The 25633-nt window shown below is 45.1% G+C and overlaps 2 protein-coding genes across 2 annotated transcripts in view; both read left to right on the plus strand.

Annotated features, from left to right (window-relative positions):
• Positions 1 to 7597, plus strand: LOC129033099 (5-hydroxytryptamine receptor 3C). Its single transcript, XM_054481117.1, has 9 exons — positions 1 to 101; positions 1680 to 1846; positions 2267 to 2311; positions 3114 to 3223; positions 3812 to 3981; positions 5347 to 5507; positions 6356 to 6560; positions 6752 to 6967; positions 7074 to 7597. Exons 1-9 carry the CDS (start codon positions 35 to 37, stop codon positions 7274 to 7276), a joined length of 1344 nt encoding a protein of 447 aa, XP_054337092.1. The 5' UTR covers positions 1 to 34; the 3' UTR covers positions 7277 to 7597.
• Positions 7382 to 25633, plus strand: part of LOC129032972 (5-hydroxytryptamine receptor 3C-like) — a 23359-nt gene continuing 5107 nt past the window's right edge. Inside the window, 4 exon segments of the mRNA XM_054480872.1 lie at positions 7382 to 7545; positions 23308 to 23396; positions 24632 to 24798; positions 25569 to 25613. Coding sequence (XP_054336847.1) covers positions 7382 to 7545; positions 23308 to 23396; positions 24632 to 24798; positions 25569 to 25613 — 465 coding nt within the window.

Raw genomic sequence — 25633 nt, forward strand, 5'->3', positions numbered from 1 at the left:
TGGTGAATCCCCAGAGAAGAGTCCAGAAAGAAGAATGGAAGGAGGGTGGCCTGCAAGGGGGGGTGTCCTCCTCTGCCTCACTGTCAGTCTTCTGCTTCAAGGTAAGATGGGACAAGAACAGGGAAGACCAGAGTGTGGTTCCGAGGGACACCTGGACTCACCTCTAGCACTTGGAGGGCATTCAGAATTAATGTGTTAAATATTTCTTCCATAATGTCTGTGTCCTGATTTCCTTTTGGTGACAGATAGAAAGACAGTTCACTGATGAGTGCACACAGATTTTCTCTATTCCTGCCTGCACAGGGATCTATCAAACTGTCTCATTTCACCATTTCTCCAATTCCACCTTTTCACCGACTTCTGATGCTCCTCTACCACATCCTTCTTCCCCCTCTCCTTGTCTCTGTTTCTCCTGATATGATATCCATGAGAAGAGTAGCCAGTGATTTTAAACATGCCCTGAGGGAGGGGACAATCTGAGGTGGAAATGAGCAGATATTTTGCTTCCATGAGGTAATATTTGTTCTCAATCTGGACACATACCTTAAATATCATGGAAAGAGATGTAGATAGAGAGAAGGAGGCAGAGAAAAGGACTATATAATGATGGCAATGGGGCAAAGGTGCCACTCAGGTATTAACCAGATGACTCCCTGGCCATGGCCGAGAGACAATATCTGCACCGGCCTCACTTTGTGGTTTTGTTGTTGTTGTTGTTGTTTGTTTGTTGACATGAAGTCTCGCTTTGTTGCCCAGGCTGGAGTGCAGTGGCACAATCTTGGCTCACTGCAACCTCCACCTCTCGGGTTCAAGCGATTCTCCTGCCTCAGCTTCCTGAGTAGTTGGGATTACTGGCGTGCGCCACTATACCCAGCTAATTTTTGTATTTTTAGTGGAGATGGGGTTTCACCATGTTGGCCAGGATGGTCTCGATCTCTCGACCTTGTGATCCGCCCACCTCGGCCTCCCAAAGTGCTGGGATTACAGGCGTGAGTCACCACTCCTGGCACACCGGCTTCACTTTGTGACTGAACAAATGCTGTATGCTCAGTGATGTCATCTCATGATCCCGATACTAGAAATAACCCACGAGATAACTGAGGTCACTAAATCTGAGAAGAGCAAAATAAATGCATAGCACCAAGGTAAGCACCTAGTCAGATACCTACCATGTTTCTCACATCTACCTAGTAAGCGCAGTTGTGTAAAATGTCTCTTATCCTCTTGATAAATCAGTTCTTGCCTTCAGTAAACTTAAGATCCTAAGAGTTAGAGAGAGAAATACATTAGCATCGATTCTTAGGTGACTTGGACCACAAGTTTCGGGCAGTTCTACTGCTAGGTGAGCCAAGAGGCTTGTGATGGGTACATTAAAGGACTCCTAGAAGTAGCTGCCCCATTGCACTTAGGCCAAGTTTTCATACAGATTTGGGCAAACTTTGCATGAGGATGAAACAATGGGAATGAAAATAGAGCCCTGACATCAGCTCACCACATCGACTTCCACCATTTGCCTACCAGCCCAGCCCATCCTCCCCAACCATGGCCTTGGGGAGTCTTGGCATGGGAAGGAGGGGCTCACTTGCTCCTCTCAGTATGTCCCCTATTTTATCTCTCTGCAGAGAGACTCCAGCCCTGGAAATAGAGTCCCTCTCTCACGGAGTCTCTGCTCTGTCTAGGAAGAGGCGACGCTTTTACCATCAATTGCTCAGGCTTTGACCAGCATGGGGTTGACCCTGCTGCCTTCCAAGCAGTGTTTGACAGAAAGGCCTTCCGTCCATTCACCAACTACAGCATCCCTACCCGTGTCAACATCTCCTTCACCCTGTCTGCCATCCTGGGAGTGGTGAGACTTAGTCCCTGCATCTTTTCCATGGCTTCTAATAAGGAACGAGGACCCTCTGCCCTGTCAACCCAACATGGCCCTGGCCCCGTGGTGAACAATAGGTACCCTGGATGGATTTAACACAAGTTAGATGGTTTTCCTATGCAATGGAGAGGCACGAAGAAGAATACTGCAGTGATATTTTTTCAGGAAGCCATTCGTCTTTGAATCCTGTCGTTTCTAGAATGCTCTAGAAAAAAGTAGTCTGTATATTAATTAAAATCAGAATTGCCCATAGACACAGGGGAAACAAGTGGGGAAAAGACAATTCAGCATGACAACAATGCCGGGCCCAATAAATTAGTAAATATTGGTGGGAATATAAGGTGGGCACTGGCCAAACCTTTTTACCCTAATCGTGAGTGGAAATTTCCTTGTCAGGATGCACAGCTCCAGCTGCTGACATCATTCCTGTGGATAGATTTGGTAAGGCAGATTCAACTATCTCCCTCCCCACTTCATTTATAATTTTAAGCCTGAGGAGTTAGAAGGGACTTAAAGGGGCCAGGAGCAGTGGCTCACGCCTGTAATCCCAGCACTTTGGGAGGCCGAGGCAGGCGGATCACCTGAGGTCAAGAGTTCGAGACCAGCCTGGCCAACATGGTGAAACCCCATCTCTAATAAAAATATAAAAATTAGCTGGGCATGCTGGCAGGTGCCTGTAATCCCAGCTATTCGGGAGGCTGAGGCAGGAAAATTGCTTGAACCGGGGAGGCAGAGGTTGTAGAGAGCCAAGATTGCACCACTGCACCCCATCCTAGATGACAAGAACGAAACTCCATCACACACACACACACAGAAAAAGTGACTTAAAAGTTTTCTAGTTCAAACCTCTACCCAAAGTATAACTCTTTCTGGGATCTGGGACAAAATAACTCCATGTAAAACTGGACTCACCATGGGGACCCAAACCTCCCTGGGAGTCTTAGGAAGGTTGAAATAGCAATTCAAAAAAAAAAAAAAAAGGCCAAGTGCAGGCCAATATATTGGTGTGGTCCTAACTCCAAGTGGTTTTAGGCCATATTTAATAACTGCCTGCCAAAAGGCTATCAAGGGGTACTTTTCTGGCGACACCTTATTAAATCAAGAATAGGGGGATAGGCTGTGGTTATTAGGGTCACAAATGGGAGTGGGAGGATCAAGGTTTAAAGAAGAATGGAAAGGGTGGGAGAGGCCGACAGGACAAGCTCACCATCACTCACCTCTGTCCCTCACTGCCCTGATGCAGGTGTGGGACAATCCTTTCATTAACTGGAACCCAAAAGAGTGTGTTGGCATCAATAAACTCACGGTATTAGCTGAAAACCTGTGGCTCCCAGACATCTTCATCGTGGAATCGTGCGTATGCAGGCTGGGGAAGCCAGCGTGAAACCTCATCTGCCGAGAACAGCCTAGGGTCAGCACAGGGCATGGGGCCACCAGAAGATTCAGACAGGCACACAGTCTCAATGAACCGACTTCCACAAATCGCTATGAGTAGAAGAGGCGAGAGAGTGACATTAAAGAAAGAGCCCAGAGCCAGGCGTGGTGGCTCATGCCTGTAATCCCAGCACTTTGGGAGGTCGAGGCAGGTGGATCACCTGAGGTCAGAAGTTTGAGACCAGCCTGGCCAACATGGTGAAACTCCCATCTCTACTAAAAATACAAAATTAGCCAGGCGTGGTGGCACATCCCTGTAATCCCAGCTACTTGGGAGGCTGAGGCAGGAGAATTGCTTGAAGCTGGGAGGTGGAGGTTGCAGTGAGCTGAGATTGCGCCACTGAACTCCAGCCTGGGCTACAAGAGTGAAACTGTCTCAAAAACAAAAAATAAAATAAAAATAAAAAGAGAAAGAGCCCAGAAGGAGAGCACAGCAGGGGAGACCCTGGAAGGAAGGGAGACAAGAGCTGATTAAGCCTCCATCTCTTCCCTCCCTTTCCCAAACAGCATGGATGTGGATCAGACGCCTTCGGGTCTCACTGCCTATATCAGCAGTGAAGGTCGAATAAAGTATGATAAGCCAATGAGGGTGACCAGCATCTGTAACCTGGACATCTTCTACTTCCCTTTTGACCAACAGAACTGTACCTTCACCTTCAGTTCTTTTCTCTACACGGGTAAGTGTGACACATTTTGGTAGCTGTTTAAGATTCAGGGAAAGACATTTGAGTGGTGTAGGTATCATTAGAAAAGGTTTTGGGTAAGTGTTGCTCCACTCCGGTGGCCTAACAAAGCTTTTTGAAAATACCAATAACTGGCCAGGCACAGTGGCTCACACTGTAATCTCAGCACTTTGGGAGGCAAAGGCGGGACAAACGCTTGTGCCCAGGAGTTTGAGACCAGCCTGGGCAACATAGTGAGACCCCCAACTCTACAAAATAGAAAAAGAATTAGCCCCAGCTACTTGGGAGGCTGAGGCAGGAGGATTGTTTGAGCCAGAGAGGCTGAGGCTGCAGTGAGCTATGATTGCACACTGCATTCCAGCCTGGGTGACAGAGTGAGACTCTGTTTTTAAAACAAAAAACAGGCCGGGCACAGTGGTCCACGCCTGTAATCCCAGCACTTTGGGAGGCCGAGGCGGGCAGATCACGAGGTCAGGAGATTGAGACCATCCTGGCTAACACATGAAACCTCATATCTACTAAATATACAAAAAATTAGCCTGGCGTGGTGGTGGGCGCCTGTAGTCCCAGCTACTCGGGAAGCTGAGGCAGGAGAATGGCGTGAAACTCGGGAGGTGGAGGTTGCAGTGAGCCGAGACTATGCCACTGCACTCCAGCCTGGGCGACAGAGCGAGACTCTGTCTCAAAACAAAACAAAAAACAAAAACAAAAGCCTAATAACCACATATCACCCCAGATGCCAATTAAATTGTTCCAGGTGGGGCCCAGGTGATGCTAACGTGCAGACGAGGTTAAGAACTGCTGCTTTACACGCTGAGTGGCCCTTGTGCCAAATGAGGCCCAGCTGACTCTGAGCTGCTGCACACCTATAATTTTTAGCTCAAATCTTTTAACTCTAATAGCTAGCACACTTAAAAACCGGTAAATTAATATAACCGAATGCCACCAGGTGTCATGTGGCAGATTTGGATAAACTAAAACCATCAAAATGGGCATGCCTATAATTATTAAAATATTGAGCTGTTCAAGCTTGATTCCACCAAAACACCACCATACAACTGGCGGACTGAGAAGGAAAATAGGAATGACTCCAAAAATTCTTGACTCACGTTTGAGTCATATCCAATATTCCATAACGAACTTGACTCACTCTTGTTTTCAACAACAAAATAAATTAATGCCGCTGCCCACACACATATGAATTGCTAGTCGGGTAACCCACTTCTGAGAAAACCAGGATACCCTGCTTTAAAAGGACAGAGGAAAATTTGTTTTAGAAGCTCAGTGGGGAGGAATCCAATTTCGTGGGCGGGAGACTTGGGAAACCGTCTGCAATGAACTGACCGGCCTCCCTTCCAGTGGACGGCATGCTGCTGGGCATGGACAAGGAGGTGTGGGAGATCACAGACACGTCTCGCAACGTCATCCGAACCCAAGGGGAGTGGGAGCTCTTGGGCATCAACAAGGCCACCCCAAAGATGTCCGTGGGCAACAACCTATATGACCAGATCACATTCTATGTGAGTCCAGGGGCCCCTGTTTGACTTCTGATGCCAGCAGCTCTTTGATTGTCCTCTTGACCTAAGGCTCTTTGGGAAGTAAAAAAGAAGCTCCAGGCTGGGGGCAGTGGTTCATGCCTGTAATCCCAGCACTTTGGGAGGCCGAGGCAGGCGGATCACGAGGTCAGGAGTTCAAGACCAGCCTGGCCAACACGGTGAAACCCTGTCTCTACTTAAAAAGACACAAAAATTAGTCAGGTGTGGTGGTACATGCCTGTAGTCCCAGCTACTTGGGAGGTTGAGACAGGAGAATCGCTTGAACCCAGGAGGCGGAGGCTGCAGTAAGCTGAGATAGTGCCACTACACTCCAGCCTGGGCAAGACAGAGTGAGACTCCGTCTCAAAAAATAAAATGAAATAAAAATAAAGCTCCAGAGGGTTGGGCACCTGCTCCCCACTGCCCCATCTACCTAATTACCCTGAAGCAGGATCCCCAAGGCCTCCCCAACTCCCCATTCACCCACTCCTCATTCACCTGCTCCTGCTCTGGAATGGGGAGGAATGGCTGAACTGTAATAAGCCCTGCCGCTCAGAATGGAAAAGCTCACCCCTACTGCTCAGAATGACTTAAAGGGCCCACTTGCACCTAAAATTCTACAGTCATTGTGTTCCTAGTAGGTTAAAAATGAATAAAAATTAGACAACAAATCAGAGGCCCCTATGTAGACGAGCACAATTATATGCAAAAGTGTTACTTAAAAAGATCGTCCCCGGCAGCCTCACAGCACATTGGCAAAGATTAGGGGTCACATATACAAATTGAGCCCTCTGCTATCTATTTATTTGCCATTTTCTCCGGTCTCTCTCCAGGTGGCCATCAGGCGCAGGCCCAGCCTCTACATCATAAACCTGCTGGTGCCCAGTAGCTTTCTGGTTGCCATTGACGCCCTCAGCTTCTACCTGCCAACAGAGAGCGAGAATCGTGCCCCATTCAAGATAACGCTTCTGCTGGGCTACAACGTCTTCCTGCTCATGATGAATGACTTGCTCCCTGCCAGTGGCACCCCCCTCATCAGTATGGCTCCTCCCACTTTCGAGAGGAGAAAGGGCACCCGGGGCCAGGGGGGAGGGCCAGGAGAAATGGCTGCTGCTCCACTGAAGGAAGGAAGGAAGGGGCTGTGAAAGAAGATTGGATTTAGGAAAGAGGCGTGAGAAATGCTTAGAGATAAATTTGCCTGGTTTATTTATAATTTGCTCTGCCCTCAGGTGTCTACTTCGCCCTGTGCCTGTCCCTGATGGTGGTCAGCCTGCTGGAGACCGTCTTCATCACCCACCTGCTGCACGTGGCCACCACCCAGCCCCCACCCATGCCTAGGTGGCTTCACTCCCTGCTGCTCCACTGCACCGGCTCAGGGAGATGCTGTCCCACTGCGCCCCACAAGGGAAATAAGGGCCTGGGTCTCACCCCCACCCACCTGCCTGGTGAGGGAAGCCAGCACTGCCCATACTCGCCCTTCACACTGGGCCCCGCACTCCTCTAATCCTGTCCCCTTCCCACTCCATGACTGAGCCTCTGTCCTCTCCACAGGCCCAAAGGAGCCGGGGGAGTTAGCAGGGAAGAAGCTGGGACCCGGAGAGACTGAGCTAGATGGGGGCTCAGGATGGACAAAGGCCCAGCTAGTGGAGCTGTGGGTGCAGTTCAGCCACGTGATGGACACGCTGCTCTTCCGCCTCTACCTGCTCTTCATGGCCTCCTCCATCCTTACTGTCATTGTCCTCTGGAACACCTAGGCAGACATCCCCCCTCTCTGGCAAACAACAGCTTGGAGTTTCTGCTGGTCTTGGGCCAGCCAGACTCACTTTCCTAATCTTAGCCACTTATCCCCAGTGACTACCATGTCCCCTTCTAAATTCCAAAAACTCCAACACAGCACTACCAAGCAGGTTCGGGACAGCCCTGGACAATTTCCTGACTGCTGCTCAGGCTGCTCATTCCTGCTCACCTTCAGTCTCCCTGAGCTGCCACCTAACTCCTCACTCCCTGATCAATGGAAGTCCAGGTCAGTGGAGTCTCTCCTTGATTGATCACCCCAATAAACAGCTTTCCAGGAAGCACTGGCTCTTCAGTTTGCTTGTTTATTTATTTATTTATTGAGAGAGAGTCTCACTCTGTTACCCACGCTGGAGTGCAAGTGATGCCATCTCAGCTCACTGCAACCTCCGCCTCCCAGGCATGATTCTCATGCTTCAGCTTCCCAAGTAGCTGGGATTACAGGTGCACACCACCACACCCAGGTAATTTTTGTATTTTTAGTAGAGACAGGGTTTCGCCGTGTTGGCCAGGCTGGTCTGGAACTCCTGACCTTAAGTGTTCTGCCCGCCCCGGCCTCCCAAAGTGTTGGGATTACAAGCATGAGCCACTTCGCCCAGCCCTCTTCATTATATTTATTATAAGTCTACAAACTCTGGGGTGGAGAGTCCTCTTGCAGAAGCTTTGATACTTCCCCCTAAGCAGGTGTAATCTGATGTGATTTTAAGGGTTTTAGACACTTTCAGAGTTTTATAAGAATAAGAAAGCCAAGTCTTATTTGCAAGAAATTATTTCATTTGCAATAAAATATTTACATATGCAAAGTGTTCCTTTCAGCAACCATTTCTTTTTCACTTTCCTTTAACTCTCATTCCTGAAATTGCTCTTTGAAATAAATCATATCTTGTGTCATTCTTTATTATTCTAACAGGTTTCTCTTACTTCACAATATCAAACAGAGTGGGCTTTCTAAATATGTGTGCTTGAGGCTGGGTGGTTCATGCCTGTAATCCCAGCACTTTGGGAGGCCGAGGAGAGAGGCTAGGAGTTTGAGACCAGCCTGAGCAACAAAGCGAGACCTTGTCTCTACAAAAATAATAATTAACTAATTAATTAATTAAAAATTAGCCAGGTGCAGTGGTACATGCCTGTAGTCCTAGCTACTCGAGGGACTAAGGTAGGAGGATCGCTTGAGCCCATTTCAAAGTTACAGGAAGCCACAATCGCACCCTTGCAATCCAGCTTGGGCAACAGAGCAAGAACCAGTCTCTTAAAATAAAACAAAAAAAGGTTTTTTAAGTTCCCTGTTAATAGTAGTTCACAGCAGGTCTCGGTAGCTCACACCTGTAATCTTAGCACTTTGGGAGCCCAAGGTGGACGGATTGCAAGGTCAGGAGTTCGAGACCAGCCTGGCCAATATGGTGAAACCCCATCTCTACTAAAAATACAAAAACTAGCTGGGTGTGGTGGCGTGCACCTGTAGTCCCAGCTACTTGGGAGGCTGAGACAGAAGAATTGATTGAACCCGGGAGGCAGAAGTTGCAGTGAGCCGAGATTGTGCCACTATACTCCAGCCTGGGTGATAGAGCAACACTCTGTCTCAAAAAATAATAATAATAATAATATAGTAGTTCACACCTTCATCAACACTATAATCATGGGGGAATTCTAATAGCTAGCTGCAAGCAAGACCCTGAGGAGAAACAGAAATTGAAAGAGAAAGTCAAAAAACACCAGCGACAAATTTCTGGATGATATTTCAATTGGATAAACACATTTCAGGGATTTATTTGTTTGCCCTTCTGCCTCCCCTAAGAGTACGCTTTCATAAAGATCAGGGTCAACCTCTCATCCATTTTTATAGTTTAGCGCATGGTACCACATCTGTCACATCATTGATACTTAACACAGACTTGGGGTTTTTTTTTTGTTTTTTCTTTCCAACTTTTAGGTTCAAGGGGTACATGTGCAGGTTTGTTACCTGGGTAAATTACATATCACAGCGGTTTGGTGTACAGATAATATTGTCATCCAGGTAATCAGCTTAATACCCGACAGATTAGGTTTTTTTTTGTTGTTGTTGTGGAGATGGAGTTTTGCTCTTGTTGCCCAGGCTGGGGTGCAATGGCGCGATCTTGGCTCATGGCAACTTCCATCTCCCAGGCTCAAGCTATTCTCCTGCCTCAGCCTCCCAAGTAGCTGGGATTACAGGCACGTGCCACCACACCCAGCTAATTTTGTATTTTTAGTAGAGATGTGGTTTCTCCATGTTGGTCAGGCTGGTCTCAAACTCCTGACTTCAGGTGATCCACCTGCCTTGGCCTCCCAAAGTGTTGGGATTACAGGCCTGAGCCACTGCACCTGGCAGTACTAGGTTTTCTGTTCCTGTGTTAATTATCTTAAGATAAGGCCTCCAGCTCCAACCATGTTTCTGCAAAGGCCATTATCTCCTTTTTTATGGCTGTGTAGTATTCCATGCACATATGAACCATATTTTCTTTATCCAGTCCACCACTGATGTGCTTCTAGGTTGATTCCATGTCTGCTATTGTGAATAGTCCTAAAATGAACATACATTTGCATGTGTCTTTATGGTAGAATGATTTACATTCATTTGAGTATATATCTGTAATGGAATTGCTGGGTCAAATGGTAGCTCTATTTTAAGTTATTTGAGAAATCCCCACACTGCTTTCCACAGTGGCTGAACTAATTTACATTCCCATCAGCAGCATATACATGTTCTCTTTCCTCCACAACCTCTCCAGCATCTGTTATTTTTTCAACTTTTAAATAACAGCCAATCTGACGGGTGTGAGATGGTATATCATTGTGGTTTGGATTTGCATTTCCCTGATGATTAGTGATATTGAGCATTTTCTCATATGCTTCTTGGCCACGCATATGTCTTCTTTTGAGAAGTGAATACAGCATTGTTGAATGAGCAAATGTGTGAATGAATGCCAGCCAGCCAAAATCCACATTTTACTAGCTCTAGCTGTAAATTCCTTCCCAATATATTTTATTTTATTTTATTTATCGAATGTGGACAATTAGCAACACATCTTCATGTGTCAACTATCTCTGAGTTCTTGAAGATGTTACTTACATCCTGGCAAAGGCAGTTCTGATATCAGATTCTCTTGTTTCCTTCTCCTTTCCATTACTTGGAACATATCTCCCACTCAGAAGCTCAACTGGTTTTTGCCAATAACTTAAAATGAAGAATATCTGTTAAGCCTTTGAGGAATTTCAAATTTCTTAAGATCACTTTTGTATCATTTCTTTTTCCTTCCCCATTTCCATGTTTATATTTCTCTAGATGTCACCTTGCGATTTTTTTCATACATATGCAACTTTAGGTTTTCTGTTCTAAGACTTTTGTTTGACAATGCCCTTTGCAAAAGAACATTCTGCTGATATGTTCAGGTGGAAGTGAGAGTTGTGGGGTAAAACATGACCTGACAATGAGGCAAAATATATTAAACTACTACTAGCCAACACAGGTCAGCAGGAACGTTACAGGTGTTTCACAATTTGGGAGGGAGTGGTTCTGGTTTCTGATACCTCTCATTTCAAGAAAGAGAAAAGGATGGGTGTGGTGGCTCATGCGTGTAATCCCAAAACTTTGGAAGGCCTCGATAGGAGGATTGCTTCAGCCCAGGAGTTTGAGATCAGCCTGGGCAGCATAACAAGACTTCGTCTCTACAACAACAACAACAATCAGCTGGGTATGGTGGCGTGTGCCTGTAGTCCCAGCTACTTGAGGGACTGAGGTGGGAGGATCGCTTGAGCCCAGGAGGTCTAGGCTGCAGTGCACTGTGATCGTACCACTGCACTCCAGCCTTGGCGACAGAGTGAGACTCCGTCTCAATAAATAAATAAATAAATACATACACACACACACACACACACACACACACACACACACACACACACTAGCCCTTGTGATAATAACTATTTTTTTCCTCCATTTTCTATTAAAAACCTCTGTAGGAATGTACACTGGAAATTTATGAACTCTAAAAATCAGACGATTGGCCCTAGATACACTACTCTCATCAAATACTTGATTATTGTCTAACTTCTTGGGTAATTTCTACTCATGTTCCACTCTCTCCTTTCCTTAGCAGCATCTAGGGTTACGCTCACAACCTCTTCACGTCTCATTGTTTATTTTCTTTCTTTCTTTTCTTTTCTTTTTTCTTGTTTTGAGATGGAGTCTTGCCCTGTTGCCTAGGCTGGAGTGCAGTGGCGCGATCTCGGCTCACTGCAACCTCCACCTCCCAGGTTCAAGTGATTCTCCTGCCTCAGCAACCCAAGTAACTGGGATTACAGGCACCCGCCACCAGGCCCAGCTGATTTTTTTTTTTTTTTGTATTTTTAGTAGAGACGGGGTTTCACCATGTTGGTCAGGCTGGTCTCGAACTCCTGACTTCTGGTGATCCACCCGCCTCGGCCTCCCAAAGTGTTGGGATTACAGGCGTGAGCCACCACGCCTATCCTATTTTCTTATTATTTAAATAATTCTCTGAAGACTTTCTCCAAGAGTAATTTCTCCCTACTTATTCTTTCAGTAGTTCATACATCTGACCATTCTTATGGTATGTTTTTTGGGGGTTTTTGTTTTTTTTGTTTTGTTTTCTTTTCTTTTGAAACAGAGTCTCACTCTGTCACCCAGGCTGGAGTGCAATGGTGGGAACTTGGCTCACCACAACCTCTGCTTCCTGGGTTCAAGTCATTCTCCTTCTACAGCCTCCTGACTAGCTGGGATTACAGGTGTGCACCACAACGCCCAGCTAATTTTTTAAAATATTTTTAGTGGAGACAGGGTTTTGCCATGTTGGCTGGGCTGGTCTCAAACTCCTGACCTCAAGTGATTCACCTGCCTCGGCCTCCCAAAGTGCTGGAATTACAGGCATGAGCCACCACGCCTGGCCTCTTATGGTATGTTTTTGTCTCATCATTATCTTTGATTCCTTCCATCTTCTGGAAATCCAAAATGTCTATGGACAATACCGTATTTCACACTTATCCTCTCTCTTCTTTCATCTCTATTTGTTTCTCCGAAAACCAAGCTCATCTGTCTGTTCTTCACCACCACTCCCTCTCCCTCTCCCTCTCTCCTTCCTCCATTACTCTTCCTGTATTTTTCTTTTTCTTTTTCTTTTTTTTTTTTTTTGAGACAGTTTCACTCTTCTTGTCCAGGCTGGAGTGCAGTGGCGCAATCTTGGCTCACTGCAACCTCTGCCACCCGGGTTCAAGCGATTCTCCTGCTCAGCCTCCAAGTAGCTGGGATTACAGGCACCTGCCACTGCACCTGGCTAATTTTTTGTAGTTTTCGGTAGAGACGGGGGCTTCACCATGTTGGCCAGGCTGGTCTTGAACTCCTGACCTTGTGATCCACCCTCCTCGGTCTCCCAAAGTGCTGGCATTACAGGCGTGAGCCACCATGCCTGGCCCATGTATTTTTCCTTATACCAACCCTTTCACTATCATTTCTCCTTAATGATTTTACTAGCTTTGTTGCAAACCTCTCATCCACATCTGGCATTTAGGAAAACTAGTCTATATCGTCATCCTTAATAATTCAAAGGTGATGCTCATGATACTGATTATTCCATATATATAGCATAGATGTCAAAATCTATACAAAAATAAGTAGCATTTAAACTACACTATGACGGCCAGGTGCGGTGGCTCATGCCTGTAATCCTAGCACTTTGGGAGGCCAAGGGGGGTGGATCTCCTGAGGCCAGGAGTTTGAAACCAGCCTGGCCATTAGGGTGAAACCCTGTCTTTACTAAAATACAAAAAATTAGCCGAGCACAGTGGCAGGCACCTATAATCCCAGCTACTCAGGAGGCTAAGGCAGGAGAATTGCTTGAACCTGGGAGGCAGCAGTTGTAGTGAGCCAAGGTCGGGCCACTGCACTCCAGCCTGGGTGACCAAGCGAGACTCCGTTTCAAACATAAACAAATAAATAAAAATAAAATACACCATGAGAATGTTCTATTACGTGTGTGGCCATCTGTTGCAAGGAACACTGGGAGGTTTGCAGCTTCTTACGAGCAAGCATGATGACTTATAAAGGTACAATTTAGGAGATAGAAGTTAAACACAATTAGGAAATAAGTCATTCTTTAAGATTCTTCCCTTCAGGGTAATTTGGTAATTCTGTCAAATTATCCAAAGCCAACATTTTCCAGATCTGGGTGTCTTTTTACTCCCTAGCTTTTGCTCCACACTTTTTTTTTTTTTTTTTTTTTTTTTTTTTGAGACAAAATCTCACTTTGTCGCCCAGGCTGGAGTGCAGTGGTGTGATCTCGGCTCACTGCAACCTCCATCTCCAGGGTTCAAGAGATTCTTGTGCCTCAGCCTCCCTAGCTGGGATTACAGGCCTGTGCCACCAAGTCCAGCTAATTTTTATATTTTTAATAGATATGAGATTTCACCATGTTGGCCAGGCTGGTCTCGAACTCCTGGCCTCAAGTAATCCACCTGCCTCAGCCTCCCAAAGTGCTGGGATTACATGCAAGAGCCACCGTGGCCAGGCTTCCTCCATATTTTTAAAATTTTCTATAATGAACATGTTATCTATAATGATCTTCTAAATTTTCTATAGTGATCAGTTTTTAAAGGGAAGAAAGTTATAAAAAATATCAATATATCAAATTAATAAAAGAAAAATGCAAGGGAAAAGTTTTATCTCTCTGAGCAAGCCAGAGGTTTTATAGCAAGAAAGGCATTTCTCGATTTGGAAATCAGGCTGCCCACACATAGCAATTATTTATAACAGACACCTCATCTTTCTAAGACTCACTTTTCTCCTTTTTTATATATTATCACTAGCTTGGGTTTTTTCTGACTTTCTTTACTAGAATCAAAAGAAATCCCCCCTCCCCATTAAAAATAACAACAGGCTGGGCATGGTGGCTCCTCCTCGTAATCCCAGCACTTTGGGAGGCCAAGGCAGGCAGATCACCTAAGGTCAGGAGTTCGATACCAGCCTGGCCAACATGGTGAAACCCCATCTCTACTAAAAATACAAAAATTAGCTGGGCATGGTGGTGGGCACCTGTAATCCCAGCTACCTGGGAGGCTGAGGCAGGAGAATCGCTTGAACCCAGGAGGCGGAGGTTGCAGTGAGCTGAGATCATGCCATTGCACTCCAGCCTGGTGACAGAGTGAAACTCCATTTCAAAAATAAATAAATAAATAAAACAATAATAACTCTTTCCTGCAGTTCATCTGGTGTTTATTCTTCTTTTCGGAGTTTCAAACACAAAGGAGAGGAAGGTTCAGAAGAGAACAACCCTTGCTTCCCAGTTATCAGCTCGTATCTCCTCCTCCTTATCCAGCTAAAACAGATGTTCCAGGATTGAGGGGCTACTTTAAGTTCCTCATGGCTACTGCCTCACCCTCTCCAATCCCTGGGCCTTCCAGAAATGGAGGTCAGTAACTCCTGTGGGAGTATGCCTCAGAAGTAGAGGGATTTGGCCTTCATTTTCCAGACCATCTGCGGATCAGTCGCCTCCAACCTTCACCACTCTGTTAGCAGGGAGGGGACGATGTGCCAGTCTGCACAGGCCATCAGCCCAGGCATTCTTTCCAAACGATCTGAAGCATGACCCCAAGCCAGAAGCTGGAAATAAATGCCCCAGACCCAAACACACTGAGACAACTCCACGCCTCAGCACTCACCTACCATGCAGCTGAGCACAGGCCTGAAACTTTAGTGAAAACACAATGTTGGTGGGGAGAAAAGCCTTATTTTCCCCTCAATCAACCACGAGTATGAGGGAAGAAAATTGTGAGGCTCCTTTCTCAACAGGTCCATGACCTGGGCAGGATCAGTCAGTAGAGAAGACAGCACCACCTGCCTTTCAGTTAATGATGTTTGGTTATTAACCATCCAATGCATGAGTGGATGAGTTCATAGTTTTGTATCAGGAAGGACTGTCAGAAAATGTATTTTTCATTTTCCTTGAGCTCTCTGACAACTTCTTGAGGATCCCCTATGATGACGGATTATGCCGGACTGTCCAGGAGCATGTGGACAGAGCCACTCAGAGGCAGAAGATGGCACCTGGGTTGCTCAGACTCTGCCATGTTCACTGAGAAACGTCCACTCAGATTCCCCAGCTCTTCCTCACCAGGTACAGCCTTCTCCTCGCTGGGCCCAACCTCCTGCCCTCAAGCACAGCAGCCTCACGCCCAGTGGAATGAGGCTTAGCTGTGGCCTGAGGCCTAACACACTGGCCTGACCAGGACCTCCTGGTCGCCCACAGGAGGGCCCTCTCTGCCACAGTCCCCAAATCGTAGACTCTTTGGTTGTTTTTGTCTTTTGTTATACAAACAATACTGTAATTTATAACCTTGTAAAAACTGTATGTCTTTATTGTGCAGGTAAGAAAATTTCCAGAAGTGTGATACCGAGTCAAAGAGGATATACATTTGTAATGCTGATAGATATTACAAAATTGTTCACCAAAAGGCAGGCAGTTTGTGAAAGTGCTTATTTTTCCCACAGCCTCTCCAACAGAATGTGTAGTCAGACTTTTAGATTTTTACCAATTAGGAAGGTGAAATAGTGATATTAGTGTAATTTTAATGTGCAGTTCTCTGATTATGGTTGAAGTTAACTTTTTACATATTTAAGGGCCATCTATATTTCTGATAGAGACAGGAGGCAGACAAATTCCTAGGCAGACAGGGATGGTCCCTGGTGAAACTCGACCTTCAAGCCAAGAACAGCCTGAAGCCTGAACACCAAACTACCAGTTCCAAATAGAGTCCACAGAACAGAGTGAGAACTTCCATTCCTGTTTGGTGTGCTCAGCCCCTGACTGGTCCTGGGCCAAGGTCCCAGGCCAAGCCTTCACTTCAGCCCCTGATTGGTTCTTTAAACTATCATACCTCTTTCTGAATGGTGCTTTTTCCAAGCCTACCCATAAACCAGTCAGCACACATTTCCCCATTCTAAGCCCATAAAAATCCCAGACTCAGCCTCACGGCCAGCAACCCAGTCCCGGGTGCCCTCTCACTGCTGAGAGCTTTCTTTCTGTTGTTCAATAAAATTATACTCTGGGCCAGGTGCAGTGGCTCACACCTGTAATTCCAGCACTTTGGGAGGCTGAGGTGGAGAGATCACCTGAGGTCAGGAGTTCAAGACCAGCCTGGCTAACGTGGTGAATCCCCATCTCTACTAAAAAATAAAAAAAAATTAGCTGAGTGTGGTGGCACGCACCTGTAATCCCAACTACTCAGGAGGCTGAGGCAGGAGAATCACTTGAACCTGGGAGGCAGAGGTTGCAGTGAGCTGAGTTCATGGCATTGCATTCCAGCCTGGGCAACAAGAACGAAACTCTATCTCAAAAAAAAAAATTAATTAAAATTAAAATTAAAATAAAATTCTACTCTGCCTTACTCACTCTCCAGTGTCAGTGTACCTCATTCCTCCTGGTCATGACATAAGAATTTGGAACTTGCTGAACTGCAGGAGTGAAAGAGCTGTAACACTCCATCCCGCTCACCAAACTATGGGAGCAAAGAAGCTGCAACATTTCTTTTCCTGAATTGACTGTAGCTGGACTTTTCCTATTTTTTTATTGAGTCTTTTCTTTCTCAACTTGTAGGAGGAGTGCCTTATATTAAGATTAGTCTGTTGCTAGGATACAAATTGCAAATACTTTTTCGTAATTTGTAATTTGCTTTTGATTTAGCTAAAGAGTTTTTGTCATGCAGAAAGCTTTTCTTTTTCAGTATAATTGGATTTATTAATGCTTTGTTTTATGAGTTCTGGATATTGAGATGTAGTTAGAAAATATATGACACTTTCTATTGGAAATTTGGCTTTATAGATCAAAATTAAATATGACCTAGCAATTCCATTTCTAAGAATTTATCTTACATTTATACTTAAATATACATACACACACACCCAAATGTTTGTTGCAGTGCCACTTTCTATATAAAAAATGGGAAATTTCCATTCATAACACACTAGTTAATAAATCATGGTACATCCATATAATGGAATGCTATGCTACTGTTAAAAAAAAGAATGAGAGGATTTGTGCTTCAAGCAATGTGGTGAATTAGGAATTCTAAAACAGTCTTTGGCTGGTACAAAGTACTAAGTTGTTGGGCAAATTATAGTAAATATGCTGTAAAAAGTATCTTGACACCAATAGATGAACAGGTAAACAAAATGTGGTACATGCATTCAATAAAATATTATTCAGCCTTTCAAAGGAAGGAATTTCTGACCCATGCGACACCATGGATGAAGCTTGAGGACATTTTGCTGAATAAAATTAAGTCACAAACAGACAAAAAAATGTATGAGCCCATTTATATGAGGTACCTACAGTAGTCAAATTCACAGAGACAAAAAGTAGAATGGTGGTTGCCAGAAGCTGGGGGAAAGGAGGAGAGGGGATATAGAGTTTTAGTTCTGAAAGATGAAAAGAGTTTTGAAGATTGGCTGTGCAACAATGTGAATGTACTTAACACTACTTAGCTGCACACTTAAAAATGGTTAAGATGGTAAATTTTATGTTATATATTGTATTAGTTCGTTTTCACGCTTCTGATAAAAACATACCCAAATCTGGGAACAAAAAGAGGTTTAATTGGACTTACAGTTCCACATGGCTGGGGAGGCCTCAGAATCATGGTGGAGGGGGAAAGGCACTTCTTACATGGTGGCAGCAAGAGAATAAGGAAGAAGCAAAAGTGGAAACCCCTGATAAACCCCTCAGATCTCGTGGAACGTGTTCACTATCGTGAGAATAGCACAGGAAAGATTGGCCCCCATGATTCAATTATCTCCCCCTGGGTCCCTCCCACAATGCATGGGAATTCTGGGAGACAGAATTTAAGTTTAGATTTGGGCAGGGACACAGCCAAACCATATCATGTGTATTTGCCACAATTACATTTTTCTTTTAATTTTTAAGAGTTTTAAAAATCTGCACTTCGGAATAAGCATACCTTTATATTTCCTGAGAAAAAATACAATAATGTTAATAAAGTTTTAAAATAAATTGGTATGTTATTAATCAAAAAACAAAAAGCATTAAAAAGTAAATTATTTATTTTTAGGCATTTTCATTTCCATATATACTTTAGAATCAGCTTGTGAAATAAAAGTCATAAGATGCTTAAAAGAAGAACAAAGGTGGAGGAATTACACTATTTGACTTTGTCTTACTATAAAAATACAACAATTGAGATGACAGGGCATTGGATAAGGATAGACATCTTTTAGCAATAAAGTATTTTTTAATTTTAAAAAAGAATAGTCAAAGTATAGTCAAATATATATTTTTATAGAAATAGTCAAAATTATAAATACAATATTATATATAAAATTATGAATATATATAATAGTCAAAGTATTGAATAATCAAATTCATAAAGACAGAAAGTAGAATAGTGGTTACCATGGGCTGAGGGAGGGGGAATGGGAGTTATTGTTTAATGGGTACAGAGTTTCAGTTTGGGATAATGAAAAAGTTCTGGAGATGGATAATGGTGATGATCACACAATAATGTGAATGTACTTAATGCCCCTGAACTGTACACTTAAATGGATAAAATGGTAAATATTATGTTACACATAATACTCTATTTCTATTTTAGAACAATAGTAAAAAACTAAGTTAAAAAAAAGCCAGCTAGAGAGGGAGAAAAAAAAAACAATTCACTTTAAAAAAGAACAACTGAACTGACAGCCAACTTCTGAAAAAAAAAAAAAAAAAAGGAAGCCAGAAAACAATGATATTTTCTAAATGCCAGGAAGAAACAATTCCATCTAGAATTCTATACGTAGCAAAATGATCTTTTAAGAATGAAGACTGGCTGGGCACGGTGGCTCACACCTGTAATCCCAGCACTTTGAGAGTCCGAGGCGGGTGGATCACCTGAGGTCGGGAGTTTGAGACCAGCCTGACCAACATGGAGAAACCCCGTCTCTACTGAAAAATACAAAATTTAGCCAGGCGTGGTGGCGCATGCCTGTAATTTCAGCTACTCAGGAGCCTGAGGCAGGAGAATTGCTTGAACCCAGGAGGCAGAGTTTGCAGTGAGCCGAGATCGTGCCATTGCATTCCAGCCTGGGTAAGGTGAAACTCTGTCTCAAAAAAAAAAAAAAAAAAAAAAGAATGAAGACCAAATAAAGGGTTTTACAAATAATGAGAGAAATTTAAGTAGGAGACTTTCCCAGAAAAAGATCCCTTATCAATAGAGCTTTCTTTCTTCTTTATTATTTTTTTAAAAATACGGATAGGGTCTCACTCTGTCACCCAGGCTGGAGTGTAGTGGCATGATCATAATTCACTGTAGCCTCAAACTCCTGGGCTCAAGAAATCCTCCTGCCTCAGCCTTCTAGGTTTTTGTTTTGTTTTGTTTTGTTTGAGACAGAGGCTTGCTCTGTCACCCAGGCTGGAGTGCAGTGGTATGATCTCAGCTCACTGCAACCTCTGCCTCCTGGGTTCAAGCAATTCTCCTGTCTCAGCCTCCCAAGTAGCTGGGATTACAGGCCCGTGCCACCATGCCCAGTTAAGTTTTGTATTTTTAGTAGAGACGGGGTTTCACCATGTTGGCCAGGCTGGTCTCGAACTCCTGACCTCAAGTGATCCACCCACTTCAGCCTCCCAAAGTGCTGAGATTACAGGCTTGAGCCACTGCACCCAGCCGGTTAACTACTATATTATATTCTATGGAAGGACATGGGAGAAGAGAAGAAAAAAAAACTGGCTAACATATACACAAATATATTCATATCAAAATGAGGAAGAAATAGGTATAACTATCACAGTTTCCATGACTGTGACTGGTTATATGGTCATATCTGGTACTTACAATGACCTTCTTCCACTGCCTAGTCCATAATCCTTTTGTTTTCAACAAGCTCCATGGCTGGCCATGGTTTCTTGTCTGATAGAGTGACCCAAATCTTCACCCCTCCAGGGACTGAGCATTTAGCAGTCCTGTCTGTTTTAGGTTGCTGTAGTTTTCCACTGACTTTAGTCACAAGACCTGAGAGTGCTAAGAGGCACCTCACGGCATCTGCATTCTTGTCATTCTCCTTCTTCCACCATCATATTGTAGTAACCCAGTTTCCCCATGATAGTCAGGATCAACCACCCGTTTTGTTGCCTGTTGATTCAATGGCACGCGGAGTCCAAACTGGTCAAGTGGTAGTCTCAACTTCCAGTTTAATGGAAACATTGTTGTATCACCTGGTGGAAGCCTTCCTCTAAGACTTCTGAAACAGCAGAGCCGGAAGTTGCAGGGATGAGAAGCGAAGATTTCATGGGTTCATTCTTGAAAGAAATTAAAAGTGTTACTCCAGAGTGAGTAGATGAATGTTAAGAAAGGGAAACAGCCTTTTTCCTAATATGGAGAAAGCTAGACTGGTCTGAATTAAGATCAAACCAGCTATAATAGTCCCTTAAGCCAAAGCCTAATTCAGAGCAAGACTCCAACTCTCCTCAATTCTGTGAAGGCTAAGAGAGGTGAGGAAGCTGCAGAAAAAAGGTTGATGCTAGCAGAGGTTAGTCCATGAGGTCTAAGGAAAGAAGCCATCTCTGTAACATACAAGTGCAAGAAGAAGCAGCAAGTGCTGATGAAGAAGCTGCAGCAAGTTATCCAGATATCTAGCTAAGATCATTGACAAAGGTGGCTACACTAAACACCAGATTTGCAACATAGATGAAACAGCCTTCTCTTAGAAGAAGATGCCATCAGCCAGGCATGGTGGCTCACAACTGTAATCTCAGCACTTTGGGAGGCCAAGGCGGGCAGATCACCTGAGGTCAGGAGTTGGAGACCAGCCTGGCCAACGTGGTGAAACCCCGTCTCTCCTAAAAATAGAAAATTAGCCGGGGATGGTGGCACATGCCTGTAATCCCAGCCATTCAGGAGGCTGAGGCAGGAGAATCGCTTGAACCCGGGAGGTGGAGGTTGCAGTGAGCCGAGATGGCACTATTGCATGACAGCCTGGGTGACAGAGCGAGACTCTGTATCAAAAAAAAAAAAAAGATGCCATCTGGGACTTTCATTGCTAGAGAGGAGTAGGTAATGCCTGACTTTAAAGCTTCAAAGGACAGACTGACTTTATTAGACACTAAGGCCATTGGTGATTAAGTTGAAGTCAATGCTTATTTGCCATTTGGAGAATTCTAGAGCCCTTAAGAATGATGCTAAATTTACTCTGTCTATGCTCTATAAATAGAACAACAAAGCCTAGATGATAGCACGCCTGTTTACCGCATAGTTTATGAATTTTTTTCCTTTTTTTTTTTTTTTTTTGAGACGGAGTCACTCTGTCACCCAGGCTGGAGCGCAGTGGTGTGATCTCAGCTCACTGCAACCTCCGCCTCCCGGGTTGAAGCAATTCTCCTGCCTAAGCCTCCTAAGTAGCTGGGATTACAGGTGCCCGCCACCACGCCCAGCTAATTTTTTTTGTTGTTGTTGTTGAAACGGAGTCTCGCTCTGTTGCCCAGGCTGGAGTGCAGTGGCGCGATCTCGACTCACTGCAATCTCCGCCTACCGAGTTCACGCCATTCTCCTGCCTCAGCCTCTCGAGCAGCTGGGACTACAGGTGCCCGCCACCACGCCCGGCTAATTTTTTGTATTTTTAGTAGAGACAGGGTTTCACCATGTTAGCCAGGATGGTCTCGATCTCCTGACCTCATGATCTCAGCCTCCCAAAGTGCTGGGATTACAGGCGTGAGCCACCGTGCCCAGCCAATTTTTGTATTTTTAGTAGAGACAGAGTTTCACCATGTTGGGCAGGCCGGAGCTGGTTGGGGAGCTTTTAAACACACACACACACACACACACACACACACACACTCTTCTTAGTGGGGGTGGAAGCATGTGTGTGCAGGTATTTCAAAAAGTTCATCAAATGATTCTCTGCCCACACACACTCCCTAGTGTCCCCAGGGCTATAGGTTTTAGAGACTAGACAAAAAAGGGTAAGCTGGAAAGTTCTGTTTTAGAAGAATGACAAAAATGAAAGATTCAACTGGGGAGAAACCAGACAGAGAACACCCTATGGAGAGGCTATTGCAGTAGTGCAAACAAGGAATGATGCAGATCTGTGCTTCAGTGCTAGCTGTGGAGACAGAGATCTGTCACTTGGGTTTATGTAATGAAATGGAGCTTATCTTCTGAGCTGAGCTTCTTAACTCAACATTGATGATAATTCCTAATGTCCACAGTAAAGAATACATTTCTATGTCTGCAACAAAACTGTTGCATGTTCTTGCCTTCTAAAATGAGCAGGTGTCCCCACCACGAGACAGCATAACCATTCCTTTCCTGGTGGCCCATGGCCTTTCCCTGAGGCAGTTAGTTCCACAAAGATGTGATAAGGCCTTTGTCAATGGCCTCACCTGCCCCATCCCTCAGCTCCCCCATTTTCTCTGAAAGGTACCTGGAACACAGATTTAAAGCCACTGATCTAGGCTGGGCACGGTGGCTCACACCTGTAATCCCAGCACTTTGGGAGGCCGAAGCGGGTGGATCACCAGAGGTCAGGAGTTCAAGACCAGCCTGGCCAATATGACGAAGCCCTATCTCTACTAAAAATACAAAATATTAGCCGGGCGTGGTGGCAGATGCCTGTAATCCCAGCTACTTGGGAGGCTGAGGCAGGAGAATTGCTTGAACCCAGGAGGGAGAGGTTGCAGTGAGCCAAGATCGCGCCATTGCACTTCAGCCTGGACGACAGAGCAAGACTCTGTCAAAAAAAAAACCATTTAGACAGTAGTGCCAAATAGGTGCTTCTTCCCTCCTCTTGGCCCAACTTCCTGCCTGCCTGGAGCCCAGAGGTGTACTTGGGCAGGAGCATGGCAGGACACTCTGCTGGGATCCCTCTGGCCACAGCCTCTCACAGGGAGTGGTCACCTGACAGGAGGATTCAAAACCAGCAACCAAAGTGGTCCCAGCTCCTTCAAGCTCAAGGATCTGAGGGATCCCGATGAGTCTCCAGAGAAGAACACAGGAGAGGAGGATGGAGGGAAGTGACCTGCTGGCCTGGGAGTGTTCTCTTATGCCTCACTGTCAGCCTTCTGCTTCAAGGTAAGATAGGACAAGCACAGAGGAAGATGGGGATATTATTTAGGGCAACATCCAGGAAACTTCTCATTCTCCAGAGCTGCAGAAAATTCAAAACAGACAGGTTAAAGTTCTCTGTAGGATCCATGTTTTGTCTTCCTCTTTGTTGCAGATGAAACACCGAGTTCACTGGTCTGTACATACAGCCCCGCTCTCATTTGCCTGCAAAGGCATCTACCAAATGGTCTGTCCCTCCACTTTCCCACCTCTCCAATTCCACTCTTACGTAATGTCCAACTCTCCCTTTCTACCAAGCTACAGTTACTAGAACATAGCTCAGGTCCTACTGACAATAATTTAACTCCTTTCCAGTGTTGCTTGGGAAGATCTTGTGGAGGAGGCTTTGTGGAGCGAAAGAACATTCACTTCCCCTGGGATGTGTTTCTCTCTAGTTTGGAGATGAATCTATGAATCACCTGGTATGGAAAGACAGTGGAAGAGGCATGGGAAAGGACTTTCTGGGCTATAGTTATAGGAATAACCAGGGGTGGGGTGTGGGTGAGGTGGACAGAAGGGCTTTTCACTTCATTGTGTAGCTCCACCAACCACATGGTGGATGGATGGTCCAAGAGATCTTTGCAAGATGATGGTGATGAAAATGGCACCCACAGATCTCAGAGGAACTTGAGAAGGGCAGTGAGTACCACACATAGGAAGTAGTCAATAAACTCACATTGAATACAACATTCCTTTATTCCCCCACATATTTTATGTCACACTCATGTTTACTTCTCTCTAAATTTTCCTTTCAGGAGTCAGGAAAACCTGAGAAGAAGAGGGAAAAATGGAGGAAAAGCATATTAGGGAAATTTTGTTCAGTGACTATAAGGAAGAATCACAGTAGAGCCAGAAGGAAACAAAGGAAGGTCAGATAAAGGCCAAAGCCTTAGGGTTGTATGGATGGAATAGGACTCCCTGGAGGGGCTCTCTGCATGCAAATTTAGGTAGGTTCATATGGGAGCAAAAACACAGGAAGAAAGGCCTGGGCCCTGACTCAGCTCACCACATCAACCCCCACCATTTGCCTACCAGCCCAGCCCATCCTCCTGCCTCTGGCAGGAAGGGAGTCTTGGCCCAGGAAGGAGGGGCTCACATGCCTCTCCGGAGTTCACATTGTTTTTCTCTGCAGAGAGGTTCTCAGACCCCAGCCCTGCTACCTCTCTCACCTAGCAAACACAGAAGGTCTCAGCCCTCTACAGGAAGGACAAATACTTTCACCATGAACTGCTCAGGCTTTGACCAGCATGGGGTAGACCGTGCTGCCTTCCAGGCCATATTTAACCAGAAGGCCTTCTGTCCAGTCATCAGCTCCAGCCTCCCCGCTCATGTCAACATCTCCTTCACCCTGTCTGCCATACTGGAAGTGGTGAGACCTGGTCCCCGCATCCTTTCCATGGCTTCTAATAAGGAACAAAGACTATTTTTTTTTCTTTTTTTTTTTGAGACACAGTCTCACTCTGTTGGCCAGGCTGGAGTGCAGTGGCACAGTCTTGGCTCACTGCAATCTTTGCCTCCCGGGATCAAGCAGTTCTCCTGCCTCAGCCTCCTGAGTAGCTGGGATTACAGGCGTGTGCCACCACGCCTGGCTAATTTTTTTATTTTTAGTAGAGATGGGGTTTCACCATTTTGGCCAGGCCGGTTTCGGACTCCTGACCTCAGGTAATCTGCCTGCCTCAGCCTCCCAAAGTGCTGGGATTACAGATGTGAGCCACCATGCCCGGCTGGAACAAAGACTCTTTACATGGTCAACCCAACATTGAGCTGGTTCGGTGATGAGCAATGAATCCCCTGAATGGGTTTTGTGCAAGTTAGATGCTCATCCTATGTGGTGGGGAAACATGAACAGGAATGCTGCAGTAATATTTCTGTAGGGAACATTTATCCTTGAGTTCTGCCCTTGTGGAAATATTCTACAAAAAAATGCATTCCCATTGAGCTCCCGTACTGTTTTTTCACCCACATTTTCCGTGCAACCTGTATTTGTCTGACCTATCCTTCTTTTGTGACTTGTGATTGAAAAGGTGAACTGTCACTTGGGACCACTTACGAAACAATGGCAGGAGGTAGATTAGGTCCTGGTTTCATGCCATGAATGATCCTGCATGGGAATTTTATTTATTTATTTACTTTGGACAGGGTGCACAACTTTAGCTGCTGTTGTCATTCCTGTGGTTAAATACGGTATGTGAGATTCCGTTTCT

The sequence above is a fragment of the Pongo pygmaeus genome, chromosome 2 (assembly GCF_028885625.2).
Source record: "Pongo pygmaeus isolate AG05252 chromosome 2, NHGRI_mPonPyg2-v2.0_pri, whole genome shotgun sequence".
Taxonomy (NCBI): Eukaryota; Metazoa; Chordata; class Mammalia; order Primates; family Hominidae; genus Pongo; species Pongo pygmaeus.

Coding starts and splice junctions, on each gene's coding strand:
- LOC129033099 (XM_054481117.1), top strand. CDS start 35: ATGGAAGGAGGGTGGCCTGCAAGGGGGGGTGTCCTCCTCTGCCTCACT. Junction 1,847..2,266: donor TGTCTGCCATCCTGGGAGTG/GTGAGACTTAGT, acceptor TTTCCTTGTCAG/GATGCACAGCTCCAGCTGCT. Junction 3,224..3,811: donor GACATCTTCATCGTGGAATC/GTGCGTATGCAG, acceptor TTTCCCAAACAG/CATGGATGTGGATCAGACGC.